At 32.0% G+C, this 15,975-nt stretch overlaps 1 protein-coding gene across 1 annotated transcript in view; it reads right to left on the reverse strand.

Moving 5' to 3' along the window:
- Positions 1-8,210: 8,210 nt before the first annotated feature.
- The window catches only part of LOC132562165 (uncharacterized), a 114,924-nt gene continuing 107,159 nt past the window's right edge, over positions 8,211-15,975 (reverse strand). The window contains exons 23-28 of the mRNA XM_060226896.1: positions 14,505-14,571; positions 14,056-14,226; positions 12,037-12,190; positions 11,508-11,537; positions 9,815-9,996; positions 8,211-8,241 (exon numbers count right to left, since the gene is read on the reverse strand). Of these exons, the coding sequence (XP_060082879.1) occupies positions 8,211-8,241; positions 9,815-9,996; positions 11,508-11,537; positions 12,037-12,190; positions 14,056-14,226; positions 14,505-14,571 (635 nt within the window). The remainder of the gene's footprint in view (positions 8,242-9,814; positions 9,997-11,507; positions 11,538-12,036; positions 12,191-14,055; positions 14,227-14,504; positions 14,572-15,975) is intronic.

Consider the following 15,975-nt stretch of genomic DNA (forward strand, 5'->3'; position numbering starts at 1 on the left):
CTGACTGATCATATCTTACTTGTCTGACTGATCATATCTTACTTGTCTGATCATATCTTACTTGTCTGACTGATCATATCTTACTTGTCTGACTGATCATATCTTACTTGTCTGACTGATCATATCTTACTTGTCTGACTGATCATATCTTACTTGTCTGATCATATCTTATTTGTGAAATTTTTAAAATTTTAAATGTCACAGCTTGTCTATAGCTAGTTTTAATAAAAGAACAGAGATAGTTAACATGTTTATATTTTTATGATTTTATTCGCTTGTTTTGTTACCGTTTACATTGACTTTGTTAGGTTCTTTAAATAATCCTTCTTATTACTGTCCCCCAATTGAAGAAATAAAGGGCCTGAAATATGCCCTAATGAAGAACAGTTATCATGTAATTCGTGAGGTTTCCAGTCAGTCATTTGCCTCTCCTATCTTACTGCATTGCCACCAACTCACCTGAAATTTGGCTATGTCATGACCAGCACAAAAAGTGAAAGCTACTAGAATCACCTGATATTCCATTACATTGAACAGAATTTCAAAATTTCTAAATTAATTTTTGCATCTAATATTAATTATTATGATATGACTGATGCTATTTCACAGCCCTGATTGGAGGAGCAATATCATGCGACAAGTCCGTAAATCTGAAACAGACCTCGATTTGTGCATAGAAAAGTTTTACAGACCTTCTATTTGTAAAAAAAGTGATACTGAAAGTAGACCTTGGTAATTTTCCATCCATCCTTATTGGCCAATCAAAACTCGTAATTATAAATCATAGCTGTGATGAGCTACATGTAAATAACAGCATTGAATATATTTATTGTCCTGGATCTGTTTAATTATGTGATGTCACAAATACATTATAACTCCGTGCCTTTCTAATTCCTAGTGTTAAACACCTTAAGTGATTTGTTTTCAACTTCAAGTAGCCAAACATCAATGTAATACCAATCGTGGAAGAGACATCCATTTGAAATTAAATATCACATGAATTGGATCTGAAATTTGCTGTTGATGGTTTTTGATGAATTCTGCAATATTCAAATCATGCTGTTTAAAATGATTTTCGCTATCCCCTGACCATTGCCATAAAATGACCCTGTCCTTATAAATATTAGAAATCCCAGACGGACATGATGATCTGGAGTCAAATTTGATTTTGTTATGATAAGAGAAACAGGCCACATATGCTATAGAATCCTTACATTTGTTGATGCTTCAAAATTTATTTGCGATATCCCTTTCATTAATTATAAAAAAAGTTTAAGCTCGCATGGAAAGAGCTTATGTTGAAGTGCAGTGTCCGTTTGTCCCTGGACTTTTTCTTAAAAATACTTCTGAAGAAATGTTTGATGTTGTCATAATTTGGCTATCATTGGTAGATGAAATGAGGTTTGTAAAAGTCTGTGAAAAGAAATGGTCTTGACCAATATTCAATGTCACTTTGGAAGGACTTTTCCAAAACACTTGAACAACTTTGAATTCTCTGATAAGCGACATGACTTAAAATCAGTATCTGCTATTAGGTTTTAACTCCATCAGTTTGCATATTCAAGGTCACAGGGGTCGAATTTTGATTTTTTAAAGGTGTCAATAAATTTATTTTTTAAGCTGCTTTGAAGGTCAGTGATGCAGGATGTAAATATTTGTGGGTGGTCAGGTGGCCGACCGGGGTTCGATTCCCGGAACGGACGTGAAAAGGTAAGGGGTCACCTACCCGACCACGTGGGTTTTCCCCGGGTACTCCGGTTTCCTCCCACAATAAGACCCCTCGCACGCTTACATCCGGGCCAACAAGAGTGATTAGTATAAGTTGACATTACTTGTTTCGCAATTGTTGTAAAATAAATAAAGTTTATATATTATATATAAATATTTGTGGAAAATCATTGAATAACATTTACAGATGAGCATGCAAGCCCACTTGGCCCCTTGTTTTGAATTGATTAAAAGGTCACTATTGCTTTCTACATGCTCATTATTCCCCTAAGGCTCCTAATTGGTATAAATTGAGGTATAAAGCCCAGAGTTATATTGGTACGGCTTCCCAAAATGTTGGTTCTCGAACGGTTGTCATGGTAACCAAAGAAATACCTGCTTTGTGGAGGGTATTAGTTGAGGACCTCTTGTTGCTGATGTGTGCAGGTCTCTTTTCGTGAACTACATGTAAAAACTATTATCTGATTCTGTTTTAAATCTTTCTGAAACACAACAAACAATAAACAAAGTTAAGAAATTAAAAATATTTTAATTTTCATTTGTAAAAAAATATTTAATATATTATGTTTACAGTAATTCTACAACTCTATCACCATATAAACATACGAAATATTTAATTATGCAATTTTATAATCAATTAATTATAATTAGATAATGTACGGTGATCAGTAATACATGACAACCATCCACTGTAATAAAACAACGCTGTTACCACAACGACACTTGGATCAGTAACACAAACAGTAAGAAACAGATGGAAATTCCACTTCTCTTGCACCAAGTTAATTGATGGTATTTCAATTTAGTCATAATTAATTTTGATAAATTAAAAATTTTAATATGAAATGGACGGAATATCATAATATTATGAAATACTGGACAAAACAAGGTAATATAAAATATTATACTTTATTATGATAGATTGGATGGAATATTTGGTGATATGATGATATTACAATAATTAGAATTATACAATACATAATAAAATGGGATTTAGATTCATTGGCTGTGATATTTCACTCATATACCCTTCCTAAAACTCAATGGTATATTCTGTATTTTCTTGTAAATTTTGAAGAGTTGACAAGTATTAGAAACAATTTTTTGTAAATTAAACCCACTATTTAAAAACTTCTCCACCAATTTGAGTTACTTCTCTTATGAACAGGTATCATCTTACATAAAATGTTTTTAAATTGTCATAAGAGTTTGAAGATACTGTTCAGTAAGGGAGATAACTCATAAATCCTAAATATTACATATGACTATAAAGAGAGATTTACAAAAGTAGATAGTTTTAACATCAATTCACCAGTAAAATGCATATCTGAATTTTACTTTTAAAATGTAACAAGTCATTCCCTTGTTTTCATTCTGAACTACAAACATATCTTGTCATTCTATGAAGAATTTTACATCCTCAATATTTCACAAGAGATTCAGTTTGATTTACAACAGCAAAATTATAAACCCTAAAAAGTTCTCCAACATCTCATAAATTCATTGTACACGCTAGATTGAAAATATTTATCACAGGTTACTTTGATGACATCTTGTCAATTTGGACCCGAAATTTTCCGCTGACCAGTGCTTTTTAGAAACAGTCCCAGATGAACAAGACTTCCTTTATCAATCCAATTAAAAATTCTTCAAAACACATTCAACATAAATCATATTTAGAAAATTTCTTGAAAAAATTCTCCATCAATATTGGTCTCGGTAAATGTATAGCCATGTCTACCTTAATTTGAAACAGGTCTTGATAAAATTCTTCATCAATATTTGTCTCGGAAAATGTATAGCCATGTCTACCTTAATTTGAAACAGGTCTTGATAAAATTCTCCATCAATATTGGTCTCGGTAAATGTATAGCTATGTCTACCTTAATTTGAAACAGGTCTTGATAAATATCTAAATTTCAATATAATTTATTTTCCCAATTTTTTAATGTCCTTCAAAAATTGTTTTGATCATAAAAAATTGAAAGTCAATTTTGTATTTTACAAACAACTTTACTTGCCTTTTGAGAATACAACTCACAAAATATTTTTAAGAAAGATTAGATTTTACATTCATGAAAAGACCAGCAAAACCTTGATTTCAGAATATTTTTGTCTGTGTTTTTTAAATAAGGAACTGAGGCCTTAGAAATGATGAAAGATACAAGAAATTCCAACAAAATCAAGCAACATGTTTCCAATTCAGCTTATGTTTGAAAATGAAAATTGATGCAGGTCGTTTATTTAAGTCATTGGTCCTATTAATTCCCAGAATCTCTGTAAAACAAGATCTAAGCGTAAGATTCATCTCCAAATGAGACACTGTCAGATTTCTCCTCATTCTGTCATACACTGAGGGTGAGCTTATTACTGGTAAAAGATAATACAAATGTCACATTCCATTTATTTCCTCATATAAATAAACATACACATATTTAACACTGTCTTATCAGAAATGTACTGCTGATATCAACATATTTCATGTCTTCAGTATTTACCAGTAACTATTTGTAGGAGTGACATTTCAAACATTGACTTACAACTGAATGTTGAAAATCATTTCAATGGTGATATATAAATCCTGGCTGATGAAATATTACAACAAAATGATGAAATAAATCTCCTTAATTTTATCAAGCTTGTGTAAATATAAGACTATCCCTTCCCCCCAACAACCAAGAAGTGAGTACTTTCCTAAAATTAATCCTTCCTTGAACTTTTCAAACTTTCTGAGCATAATAATTCTACATGCCAAAGGAGTATCCGTACAGCTTAACTTATGGTATTTATTCAGAAGCCAGACCAGGGAACCATAGATTGACTTGTAAGAGTACATCTGACAGAGACTGACATGCAAGATTACCTCTGACACTGAACGACATGTAAGAGTATCTCTGACATAGACCGACATGCAAGTGTATCTCTGACATTGAACGACATGCAAGAGTACCTCTGACATAGACCGACATGCAAGAGTACCTCTGACATAGACCGTTATGCGAGAGTATCTCTGACAGAGACTGACATGCAAGAGTACCTCTGACATCAACTGACATGCAAGAGTATCTCTGACATTGAACAACATGCAAGAATACCGCTGACAGAGACTGACATGCAAGAGTATCTCTGACATAGACTGACTTGTAAGAGTACCGCTGACAGAGACTGACATGCAAGAGTATCTCGGACATAGACTGAATTGTAAGAGTACCGCTGACAGAGACTGACATGCAAGAGTATCTCGGACATAGACTGACTTGTAAGAGTACCGCTGACAGAGACTGACATGCAAGAGTATCTCGGACATAGACTGACTTGTAAGAGTACTGCTGACAGAGACTGACATGCAAGAGTATCTCGGACATAGACTGACTTGTAAGAGTACCTCTGACAGAGACTGACATGCAAGAGTACCTCTGACATTGAACAACATGCATAAGTACCTCTGACATTGAACAACATGCAAGAGTACCTCTGACATAGATTGACATGTAAGAGTACCTCTGACATAGATTGACATGTAAGAATACCTCTGACAGAGACTTGTGAGAGGACAAAGATTGAGCATTTGATGGATTTTTTGACGTGTTTCTGAATGATGTGGGTTTGTTGTCAGATAACTATGGCAATATACGCCAAAACACAAGATCACAGGTAAATAAAGGAATATGGGTTCTAACAGATACTGTCAATAAGTCAATAATTTTCTATAAATACTACTACCAAGCTGGGTTTGTAAACTTATTACATGTTTTACTTATATTAATTTCAGGTAAAATTTTTATCTATCAAATAGATAACGATTACTCAACACACTAAAACTTTATTGAAGAAAAACAGGTTCAGAAATATTCTAAAAAATTATAACAGATTCAATACAAATCTACTGAAGTTTGTAACAGGTTCACCATTATTGTGGTAATAAGAGAGTTTATGCCTAGAATAGTTTTATAATGCTAACAGAAAGGAGACTGAATGATGTCCAGGTACCTTGACATACTTGTCAAAACTCCAAACTTCTTTACACTTGTGGATTTCCTAAACCCTAGATTTACATCAGATTTAACCAAGTGCACTATACAAAACAGTTAAAATAAGCAATATTGCACCAATGTCTGGTCATATACGATACCAATATACACTTAAGATATCTAGAGACAGAATAAAATTTTACAACACGTATGTAATCCCAAATTTAATTAAGAAAGTTGAAAAGTATGCATTTTAATGAAAATACCAGAAGCATGATGTAAGTATTGTGTTGGGCCAAACTACCAAGAAACATAACTTAAATAAAAGAGACAGAACAGTTCTTGGTTAGTTTGGCAAAATTTTCTCCCTAAAACATACAGTATGCGATAAGTATACTCTACCTTATCAATAAAACGTTAATCTACAAGTACAGGCCGTGATATTTAAGCTATAAATTACGACTAGTGCTATTTGGCAATTATGTCCATGTTTGGTCCTCCTAATTAGTAGATGAAATAGAAGTGATTCCACAGTTTTTTGTCTTGCATGCTCCTACAAAAGATTTTTTATGTGTATCCATTCCCACCATCCTTTGACAATCCTGTGTGATCTACTGAAAAAGTTTGACCTGATTCAGGCAGGTCAGAGGAATTCTGAATAACGTCAACTAAATCGAAATGAAATACGATCACTGAAGTCCTTCAGAATTTATCATGTTAAGGAGAGAAATAACTTCTCTCTGTTTTCTGTAACCTCCTTGTCAGTTCAAGTTAGCCTAGTGAGTGTCCCACAAATTGTATGTATTTGATGCTAAACTGGAACACTATCATTGTCTCGTGTATCACTTTCTGGGAAGGGAAGAGTTTTCTCCTCTGATACCTCCCATTATTATCAATAGAATTCAGAGAGAATGATGTTTTTAAAAAATTATTTCCCTTTCAGGTATCTCCCTTGACATCGTTGAAGATACAGTTGTCTCCCTTGATTTCATCAGCTACACAATGATTAAAGGTAGAGAGATAATTTTATTGAAATTGTCTCCCCTTCAATTACTTCCCTTGTAAACAGGAAGCCACTTTCACACAGCTTCATTGTCAAAGCATTAGACAGTTTTATAAGTCAATATATTAATTCTCCTAGAGATGGTCGTTGTCATGAATCACCACGAACCTTTATACCCCTTATCTGTAAAAATAAAAAGATATGAGTGAATGGGTTTATAAAACATTTAGTTCAACAGCTAAACTATAATAAGATCATAAGCTGTATTACTCATTAAGGAATGGATAATGCAAAAATGTCAATTATATATTGATGTTTAGTTATCAAAAACTTAAATTGAATGCAGTGATGTTGATGATTCCCACACACAATAATTAGAAAGATACGAAATATCAATGTGATGGCAAATTTTATTCCATGAGAGAATCTGAAACGTTTGATGATATGATTACAACTTTGTTTCATCTTTATTTGTTTGATGGTTCTGACATGCAGTTAGTAAATTAATGAAAAAATAAAGGTAAAATCACTCCACAGTATCACATAAATACACACTTTTCTGAAACCAGATTACATTTCCATCAATTTAATGCCTTTGTGAAATATAAATTCCACACACAAAATATCACAATTAAAATCACCACTTCCCAAATTAAAAAAAATGGTAAAATTAAATCAATAAATTATAAAATGTCCACACTCATATACTTGAGCTTTTTTTCAACGGGACATGAAATACAGTCAAACCTGTCTATAAAGGCCACGCAGTGGAGCAGACAAAAGTGGCCTTTAAACTGAGGTAAATTGCTATGATTTTCATTAGATAGGGTACAAAAACGATGCCCTTTGTACACAGGTGACTTTTGTATAAAGGTGCCCTTTAAGATGGGTTTGACTAGTTATTTCGAAGGAAAATGGTACATCTTTGGATTCAAATTTGACCCATTGACAAAAAGGAAGAGCAATATCAATTTCAATTTGTTTTCCTGGTACATATCAAACCTTGTTATATTATCATTCATTTGGATTTAAGTAACCATAGAAATATTTCTAAGACAACTTCATCTCCCTTTTTTTATCAATTTCTTCTAAGCCCCGCTAAGTATAACAATAAAATGATGGACAGTGACAGAAAACACGGATTTACTGTAAATTAGTCCAATGACCAAATAAGGGAAAAGGGCTGGGAAAGGGGGAGGAATGAACAATCAATTGTTATAACATGCAAGAAATTTTTTTTAAAATCTTAAAAATTCAAACATTATCAAAAAAACATAAGATATTAAATTAATAAAGGGACAAAAACAATTGTTAAAATAAAAATGGTCATTCTGAAACTTTCAAAAAGTGGGTTCATGTCAATGGTGTATGAAAGTGAAGCCAATCCAATCCAAAGTGAGGCTGATTATTTTCAGACAGAGGCTCAGTGTCACAAGGGCATGCACCTTAAGGTACCTCAATATGCTCCTGGGATTCAGGAAGTACAGGCAGACTTTTCTGTATCTCCTCTATAAACTTGCTAGCTGGGTTTTCCATCCACTGATTCAGTGATACAATTAAATCATTATATGGTAATCTTTTTCTGAAAATTCATTCATTTTACTGCACTTCAAGTAATTTAATTCTTATGTGTTGGAAAGTTCACTCTTGCATATAAATTCACAATTGTGACAATTAATTCATATACAAACCTGTTGATTTAAACGTTAGTACACTATCCCAGAGTACTTAATACTGGCTATCTAAACTAAAACATCCCAGTCCCAAACAAAAATCCACAGCCAACTGAAAAATGTCCAGATTTGTTCTTTTTTTTTTTTTTTTTTAACTGTCAATATTCCATTTATGCACCTTTGAAATTGCTGGGAAAATTGGAGAAAGAGAGAAAATCAGTGAAGCTTTCAGGATCTGTTAGGGAAGAAAGGAAATATCTATAACATTGGATTATAATGTGTAGATAACTCTGATAGATATTTGATACCAGTGGCCTCTTATTATTGAAGGTGACATTTAGTTAGAATTTTCGATTTGTCCCTGACAACTCATGACATAAATGACAGCAGAGACAAACTGGGACTGCCAAACTTTAACAGATAATAACAGTGCATGGTTTCAGAATTTAAATCCATTCATCAAACAGATCTGGACATTTTTTAAACAGCAATCTGAATAAAATTGTATATTAATAATTTGTGAAAATATTTACAAGAAAAAAAAAAAGAGATTTCTCACATTCAAACCATCAATATTTGATTTTTTTATAAAAATATATTAACAAATTTATCTCTTTTTGTCTAACTTCAATGCTGAAAACACAAATGTATACAAAATACACTGAAACTTTTACATATCTTTGGTCATCAGTACTCTGTCAAGTGTTTGACTAAAGAATTACTTTGTTTCTGGTACAGTGATGGAAGGAAAAGAATAAATATTAAAACAAAACTACTCTATTAGGGAAGGGAGGTAACACCACCAGGAAATATTTCTGTCTAGGGGTTAAAAAGCCATTTTTATACGACAGACTTCAGTTTGTTAGTACACATGTACCAAAAATGTGATTGATATATACATTATTTACCTCTTACATAAGAACTAAAATAAGAGACAAAAATAAAAAAATCATGAAGATTTATTTACTCTTTTCCAAAGGATTCATAAAATATTTTGTTTTTCTTTTTATATCAATAATGCAAAAGTGTTATTTCAATTTAACATTATAGGAGGTCAATAAAGAACACCAACTGAGGGTTGATAACTGAATAAATCTGTATTTTACTAAAAAAAATATTATTAAGACATGTTTCGTGAATTCTATGTTTAATAAACATTTTTCCAATGAAAATCTGAAGAAAACTTTAACACTAAAACTTATCTGAAAATAGAATATTTGAAAAAATAATTTTTGTTGAAATTTTTTGATAAATGTACAATATTTCAAATGATTGGTGCCAGAGTCTTGATGGTTGTATAAATTGTTGTTAGTAACTGAAGCCTGCTAATAATGGGAACACTGTGCAGTCTGTATAGAAACTATCACCCCTAGAAGCTCATGAAGAAGACAAAAATAGAACCTGGAAAAATATTCAAAAAAAAAAAAAATTATGCATACGAAATTGGAGTTGCCGATCGTTTAAGACGCTCAAACACGATGTTGATATACTCTTGAGTGAGAATAGAAGTTGGAATTTTCGAAATGTCTGTTGGTCCTGTTCGAGCAGTTTGGGGTTTCCCTTTGTAGTCTTTCACATTTCTAGTGAGAATCCTATCTATAGCTTCCTCTGTTAATCCAGTCTGCATTTTGATTGGTCAGGAAATAAAACAAGAGTTGGAAAATAAATCCTGAATTCATGATTTCTAAGCACCATGAAATCTGGGCTAAATGTACAGGTGTAACTACATGACAGATGAAAGTTATCATCAAAATCTTACAAATAAATGATAGCCATTTCTGTTACGCTAATGATTACGTCAGTTTTGAACCAACTTATTTCTGAGAATTCCACATGGTGACCAAATTACACAATAAATTTCACAAATTCTTGTAATGTATTTTTTAAGAAAAATGGATACAATATATAAAAAAAGTTAAGACATAAAATTTCATTTCCTTTCGATTAACACAAATGATGTATCTACAATGTTTTGTAATTATCCCCTGAATAACCCCATCGCTGATAAAAACCTTCCTAAATCTACTGCCATTCCGTAGAATATCAAACAAATGTTATTCCATATTTAGATTGTCCGGTAATAAGCCCATCCCCTCATTTTAAATCGGAGGTAATTTATTGGCCCTCTGATTTATTGCTGGATAAATATGACACATGATTCCTATCTTCTTACAATCCAGTAACACAAACTGCTGTTCTTTTTCTCATGTTATTTGGTTTGTCTCCCAATGAAACAGTATTTGTTTGCTTCTACTATTGAGGAGATGGAGGCTTTTTTGTCACAATGGCTTCTAAAGAACATGGAGGAGAGATAATGCAGTGTCTAGAAAACTTATTTCTGACACTGCAGAGACGACATTCAACCAACGAAGAAAGACTTTGGAAAATGTCACAAATGCTGACAGTTTTTTGACATGTTATACTAAGTACAGGACAAAAAACAGAATCATTTCAAACAACTGTATTCTGACTGTGTGTTATACAACTCTCAATCCACAGGTTATAAGATTCTGCAATATCTTAATCAGAAAATTTAAACAGGAGAAACCTCGGGCTGAGATTTGTCATCCACGTACCTTACACCAGTTATACTCTACAAATGATATTATTGAATATATAATGTTCAAAGAGCACACCAAACACAATGAATTAATAAAGGAATTAATTAAAACCTGGTATTAATTAAATAGAAATCCACTTACATTTTTCAGATAACATGATTACTTAACTCATATTTTTATAAATATTCTTTATCACATGCATCTGTTTTTTTTATTGTATTTCATTTTCAGAAAAAAAATATCTGAAAAATGTAAGTGATTTATTCATCATTAATAAAGTATAGCAAATGGTTTATGACTTCATCATAATCACAAATGCCACTGAATTTTTAACATTCCAGATATTTACATTTATAATATTTACATTAAATTGGTATTTTTTTTGTCATGTTTTTGTACACATTTTGAACAAAACTTTTGAATAAATTAATTACCACACACGATTAACAACTTCATTATCACCATTCAGTGTCACTCCCATGGGTTAATGAGCTAGTATGGGGCAATTTACATTTGACAAAACACACACGCATTGCTGTCCAGCAAATTCTGCTGCTAATTTTTTTTTTACCTTTGGAATATTTTCATCCCCATAAAGAGTCTGAAATCAGTACAATTTCTTTTACGAGTGAAAAAAGACTCTCATGATTCTTTTTAAAAAGTTCATTGAATTTTATAAATAAATTGGTTTCCTAAATCTGGAAACAGTGTCATTATAATCACACCAACTCATAAACATCATCTTGATGGCTTTATTATACTTAAACTGATAAAATGTTAAAAGGCCAGCTGACATATACAGCTGAGCACAAGCTGGTCAGTCAAAACAGAACGAAAAATCATTCAATTTTCTGAATTAATGCAGATCAAATTAGTTTTTTGCACCATAAACACTTAAACAGCCTTTTTTTACCTAACTGCTTTTAATAGCAAAACTGCATGGTTATAAAAACTGAATTCATTGTGTAACAATTGTTTTATGAAAACTATTAAATTTTCACAAATAAAAAAAAAGGCATAAAACAAACAACAAGAAAACATGTCAGAAAGATCGCGTGCCACAAACATGCATCCTGTCAATTTCTGACTTTGATACCTACCAGTGGGCCAGTCGTCCTACTAATTCGTTGTCTTCCTACAAGTTTGGATGTGTCATCTGCCATTCCGGGAAGTGCTGTGGCCATGAACCCAGTTGAAGGTGTGGCAGCAGGAGTTGTGGTCTGACGGGTAAGTGTCTTGTACAAAGGGCCAGATCTGTGGACATAATCATCAATGATACAGTTTTTGTCATGACATGAATATTCAACAGTTTTTTTGTCATGACATGAATATTCAACAGTTTTTTAATGACATTAATATTCAACAGTTTTTTAATGACATGAATATTCAACAGTTTTTTAATGAAATGCATATTAAACAGTTTTTTCATGACATGAATATTCAACACTTTACTGTGAGCTCTGCAGAGAAGATAGTTAGAGATTAAGTATGTCACAAGACTATCTAGCAGAATTTCTTTAAATATCCATCGCCATATATTGTATGGTAGATAGACATTAAAGTGTCTTATATAGAGTCAAACCTTTCCCACATCACAAGCAGTTTCAAATTTCATACAAAGTCAAGTACAATCCTATGACCTTCATCCATAAACATAAAACATTGAGTATGTTATATGATGCAGTTGTTTGGTATGCATATCTTGTATAACCTTCTACTTAAGATATTGCATGGAAGCCATAGGACTCTGCTTTGTTTTTTGAGTCACTTGACAGAGCAGTGTCTCACAGATTTCTGACGATGCCACTGTATTAATCTGATAAAAAGCCAATTCCAGAAATAAAACCAACCAGATCAAGTAAAATTACAAAAACAATTTTTCAAATAGAAATATTCACAATATGCAGGATTAAGCAATTTACAAAAGAGAATTTACACACACATCCCATACAGTGAAACTTTTTTTTGTTGACAACAATACAAAGAACCACATATTTTTTTTTGCATTTTGCAGCCATTAAATTATGATGGTTAATTCAAAGTGTCTTTAAAGTTAAGTTTCACTGCAGAAAAAAAATCTGGAAAATCATCTTTACAATATCAAACACGACATTTGGGAAACCATTAAATAGCATGCTTATACAAATCATAGCATTAGTTTGACTATACAATTAGTAGGTAACGGTTTACAACATAAATAGTGCTTTGTATTTACAGTTTTGTATCAGAAGCTGATTGGTCTACATTTTATCAGGTTACGACAAGATACATGGAACAGCGACAAGTTACATGGAACAGCGACAAGTTACATGGAACAGCGACAGTGATAAAACATCAGTGTTCTCTGTACTGCATGATTTCTGTCAATCAGATTCGTTAGACCCTTGACAGACATGCTAAGCTTGATAATACAATGTTTTACCACAAATGTTGTATACATGATGCTGTGGTAAATATTATGGAATAAGATACAATTCCAATGACATGGGATCATTATACCATGAAAATTCTGTGATCTGGTGTTTTTCCGAAACGTAAGGAAACAGTTATGGCACATAGCTTCAACTGATATAGATAGAAGGAGCAAAAACAGCTAATTCTGACCGATCAGACCTCACTAAAAATTGGCTATTTTTGCTTCAAGTATCATCGTAACGATCGGAAATAAGAGCCATTTCTATACAACAGCATCCAAAGTTTATAACCAAATAATTACCTACACAATTTTCTAATTACTTTTTGTAAATTATTACAAAGCTTATATTTTCTATGTTATTTTAGCAAAAGGAAATTGTAAAAGGAAGTTATTTTATGGATGTAATATATTAATCATAAGAAACGTAATATAGACAGCAAACAAAAATTATGTGCAAACCAGTTCTATCTTTATTTCTAATGGAGTTTTCAAATTTTGCAACTTCATATTTGGTTTGAAAACTCAATTTCACATATAACTGTATTTTTAATTTTTTTTATTATTTTACTCTGCACACAGAACAAATTTAAATAACATTATTTCACTTCAAATTTGGTAGAATCTTTCAAGTCCTCTTTTCTGACTTCTGTATAGAATTTAAAAGTGGTTTGGTTTTTCCAATATGGCCGTCATTAAGGTATACCTGGCTGTTTTCTTGTTGTTATTGGCAACATGGCTACCGGTGCCTATACCGGCCAGGTGAAAACTACTGAGCGCGGTGGCCTCTCGGTGAAGGTAGGGATTATTTCGGGCGGTGACGGGAATAGTGGTAGAAACACCTTCTACGTCACTCTCACTGCCCCCGTCGTCAGAACTGCGAAAAGCATGGCCATTGTTAGTCAGCTTAGCCAATCAAACAGCAAGGGTAAAAGTCAAAAGTTCAGCACAGCCAAACAAAATAAACAAATTTAAAAAAAAAATGGTTATGTGTTAGTGCATAATATTATCTGGATAAATATTTTTTCATTACACATTTTAGTTCATATATAAATCTTTATCTAAGCATGCATATTACAAGACAATATCAAATATTAATTTTTTAACTATCTGTATCTTCTATACAACATTAATATTTTTACAATGTTGACTTACCTTATCTCCCTTGCCTGTGGTAATGTAGAGGGCAGCACCTGAGGTGCCATATCTCTAAATGTATCTGCTGTAATTCAAGTAAATGAAAACAATTATTTATTTTTGTAAATTGGACAGTAACCATGTTGAAGAAAATATCATTCATGGCAATATATGCAATTCTGGTGTTTATTTTTGTTGATCAAAAAGTTAAAACCCTTGAGATTGAATTATTACTGGACAAGTAGGAGACAGTGAAGTCAGAAAGTAAATAAAGACACATAATTTGTCAAAGGTTAAATTACTGTTAACATATATTTTTCAGTGGTAACCTTATTTTAGCACTTTTTCACAATCAATTTCTAGATATTGTTCACATCACTGTCCTTAATTGCATATAAAGAATCAATACTACATCAAAATTGGATTACATCAAAAGAAGTGTTTTACAGTATCTATTTATTAATTCTATAGACTGATGCCATGTTATAATTAATACTACCTGTATATATTATGACCTATTGTTGGAACTTCACCTTGAATATTTATTTTTAGGTATTATAGAAATATAGAAATAGAACAGAAAACAGCGTAGCCAATGAGTACTGTTCCCCCCCCCCCCCCCTCCCCACCCCCGTATTAATACTGACTCACCAGTTACCAATATGAAGATGAAAGGTAAACATGATATATCATTTCAGTCATACCATAACTATTCTAGAGGGACTCAATGTTCACAGCTTTTCAAAAACTTTTCACTTCATGGACTTTGTGGATAAATATTGACCAATAAATCTAATTATATTAATTACCAGTTCATGTACATATGAATTCATGGATCAAGAATACCTACAAAACCAATGAAAATAAATTGCCCACTAAAATTGATTGTTTCATAATACTTCATCTTCATAAATAACAATTTCACCAACTGTATTGTTTTCCTTGAATTACCAGAAATTTAGAATTTTCAACATCACAAATTTCAGAAAATCCACAAAAATGAAAAACTCTGAAGTTAAACTGATGACAAATTTTTGTTGTGCTCAGATTTTGCGATTTTCTATAAATACACATTTTTGTTGGCACTTGATTATGTTGAATTTGCTCTCAAAATTCACAAGTATTATAGCCCAACTCTAATCTGTTTATCATTCTGTGGGCATATAAATTTGAGTACCCATGAATTCAACGAAATTATATTCCCCACAAAAATTAATTATTTTACAGTAGTGCCAAAGAAAATACTACAACTGACAAAAAGAATTATAAATTAGTCAAACAAGAATAACAAATTTGTCAAAACAATACCACACCAAAAATTTCACATGTCATATTACGGAAGTATCATAGATTATATACCAGGCTATTATCACTGGAAAACACCAATACATCTAGAAAGTATATGGAAATTCACTTCAAACATAAGATGAAATAATAGTCAGGACTAATTCAAATGTCTTTATTAGAGAAATGATTGTAAATAAGTTTT

Source organism: Ylistrum balloti, unplaced genomic scaffold (assembly GCF_031769215.1).
Source record: "Ylistrum balloti isolate Yb309-2 unplaced genomic scaffold, AGI_CSIRO_Ybal_v1 Utg371358, whole genome shotgun sequence".
Classification (NCBI taxonomy): Eukaryota; Metazoa; Mollusca; class Bivalvia; order Pectinida; family Pectinidae; genus Ylistrum; species Ylistrum balloti.